The 2,360-nt window shown below is 33.2% G+C and overlaps 1 protein-coding gene across 1 annotated transcript in view; it reads left to right on the top strand.

The window, feature by feature from the left end:
* The window catches only part of LOC104748761 (beta-galactosidase 13-like), a 6,197-nt gene continuing 4,560 nt past the window's right edge, over window positions 724-2,360 (top strand). Inside the window, exons 1-8 of the mRNA XM_010470357.1 lie at window positions 724-1,052; window positions 1,145-1,240; window positions 1,334-1,446; window positions 1,549-1,615; window positions 1,719-1,811; window positions 1,914-2,057; window positions 2,146-2,240; window positions 2,322-2,358. Of these exons, the coding sequence (XP_010468659.1) occupies window positions 822-1,052; window positions 1,145-1,240; window positions 1,334-1,446; window positions 1,549-1,615; window positions 1,719-1,811; window positions 1,914-2,057; window positions 2,146-2,240; window positions 2,322-2,358 (876 nt within the window). The 5' untranslated portion in view covers window positions 724-821. The remainder of the gene's footprint in view (window positions 1,053-1,144; window positions 1,241-1,333; window positions 1,447-1,548; window positions 1,616-1,718; window positions 1,812-1,913; window positions 2,058-2,145; window positions 2,241-2,321; window positions 2,359-2,360) is intronic.

The raw sequence follows: 2,360 nt of genomic DNA, 5'->3' as shown, positions 1-2,360 counted from the left end.
TGCATTTTTATGTAATGGAGCATACATAAGAACATCTACACTAGAGAAATTCTTCAGTCTTACTCAAAAAAAAATATTAATATTTTAATAACTAACTAACGAGAAAGAGACAAGTGTAAAAGTAAGCTGAGTAATGATTCTTCCCCAAATACTTTAAGCATGTTCTCTCTCTTTCTCTTTCTTTCTGTATTATTTTATTAATTTTAAATAAAAGTAATCTGGGGAAGTTAATCCCTATTAGAGATGATTTAAGGTTTTACAAGTAGCCGTTATGAGATTTAAAAGTTTGAATAGTAACATTTTTCAAAAGAAAAAAAAAAATCTGTGATCATCTGAAGGACCTTTTGTTAGATCATCTCCCATGGACTGAATCCACATTTATACAAAGCTTATTAGATTTATGAAGATCCAAAAGTGCTGCTTATAAAAACAAAAAATTGAAATAAAGATATATGTTGGTGGTGAGAGCCTTTGATTGAGAGAAGACATTGTGTGTTTGCCCACCAAATTAGGCTCTTCAAACAAAAACCCTAAAAATAGAAATATAACGAAACAACGAAAACAAAATGAAAGGAGAATATAAGGAAATAAACAAAAAGTGAAATCTCAAACTAAGATGCGTGAATTTCTCTGAAACCTTATGTTCTCTACCAAACATTCATCTTATTTCTTTTTCTTTTTTCTTAAGAGTCTATTATTTGACTTCTCCTCATTTTTATAATTCCTCCGACAAAGAAGAGATCCCTTTGGGTGGGTTTAAAAAACTATAAGAAAAGAAAAAGAAAAAAGAAAAAGAAAAAAACAGAAAGAAAAGTAGTCAAATGAGAATACATTCTTCTGATCATTCATGGCTTTTATTAGCCATTCTCGTGATTATCCTCTCCTTCTCTGTAGCTCTCTCAAGCAGTGACAAAGCGAAAGAGAAAGAGAAGAAGACGACTTCGGTCGATAAAAAGAAAGAAGTAACTTATGATGGAACGTCTTTGATCATCAATGGAAATAGAGAACTCCTTTACTCTGGCTCCATACATTACCCTCGTAGCACTCCTGAAGTAAATATCATCCATACAATACTTAGTTAAAGTAGTTTTATCTTTTAGTATTGACTTGATTTTTGAGAATATCTGATGTGGGGTTTGTTCAGATGTGGCCAAACATCATCAAGAGAGCGAAACAAGGCGGGTTGAACACGATTCAGACATATGTTTTTTGGAACGTGCATGAACCTGAGCAGGGAAAGGTAATGTAAAATATTAACAAAAAATAAAAGTAAACAGAGAGAAGATTCATCTCATTGTTTTGAGGAAATTTTCGTTTGTTGTTTGGGACACAGTTCAATTTTTCGGGTAGATCCGATTTGGTGAAGTTCATAAGATTGATTGAGAAGAACGGTATGTATGTAACCTTGAGGCTTGGACCTTTTATTCAAGCTGAATGGACTCATGGGTATGTTTCTTTGTTAATTATGTTATAATTTGATTCTCTCAAACTTTAAATCCTCTGATATATGTGACATGTTTCATGGTTATGGTTATGATGAATCATCAGAGGACTTCCTTACTGGCTGAGAGAAGTTCCCGGGATCTTCTTCCGTACCGATAATGAACCTTTCAAGGTATATTATTACTTTACACATATGTGTATGTATGATATGTGTATGTGGATATTTGTGTGATGATGGAACAATTAAAGAAATTGGAGAATACTATTGGTTGTAGGAACATACAGAGAGGTATGTTAAGGTGATACTTGACATGATGAAGAAGGAGAAGCTTTTTGCTTCACAAGGAGGTCCCATTATATTAGGACAGGTAACATTGACCACAAAAAAAAAAACATAAAGAATAAAACCTCAAAACACTTTTGTAAGATATATAAATCATAACATTTTGTAAATTGGGAATTGGATTCAGATAGAGAATGAGTATAGTGCAGTTCAACGAGCATATAAAGAAGATGGATTAAAGTACATTAAGTGGGCATCTAAGTTGGTACACTCGATGGATTTGGGGATCCCATGGGTTGTGTGTAAGCAAAATGATGCTCCTGATCCTATGGTAAGTCATCTTTTTTAACAATTATATTAATGATTATATAAACATGAATCACAAAATGTTAAATCAAGAACTTCAATCTTTTTAACAGATCAATGCTTGTAACGGACGACATTGCGGCGATACATTCCCTGGTCCAAACAAAGACAACAAGCCGTCTTTATGGACAGAGAACTGGACTACTCAGTGAGTTCCTCACTTGAACTCCTTAATTAATTAGTATCTTCATGTAACAAAAGCATAAAATGTCTTGTAACTTGATTGTAGGTTCCGAGTTTTTGGCGATCCCCCAACACAAAGATCTGT

This window comes from Camelina sativa, chromosome 15 (genome assembly GCF_000633955.1).
Source record: "Camelina sativa cultivar DH55 chromosome 15, Cs, whole genome shotgun sequence".
NCBI lineage: Eukaryota > Viridiplantae > Streptophyta > Magnoliopsida > Brassicales > Brassicaceae > Camelina > Camelina sativa.
This window is presented reverse-complemented; position numbering and strand designations above follow the sequence as displayed.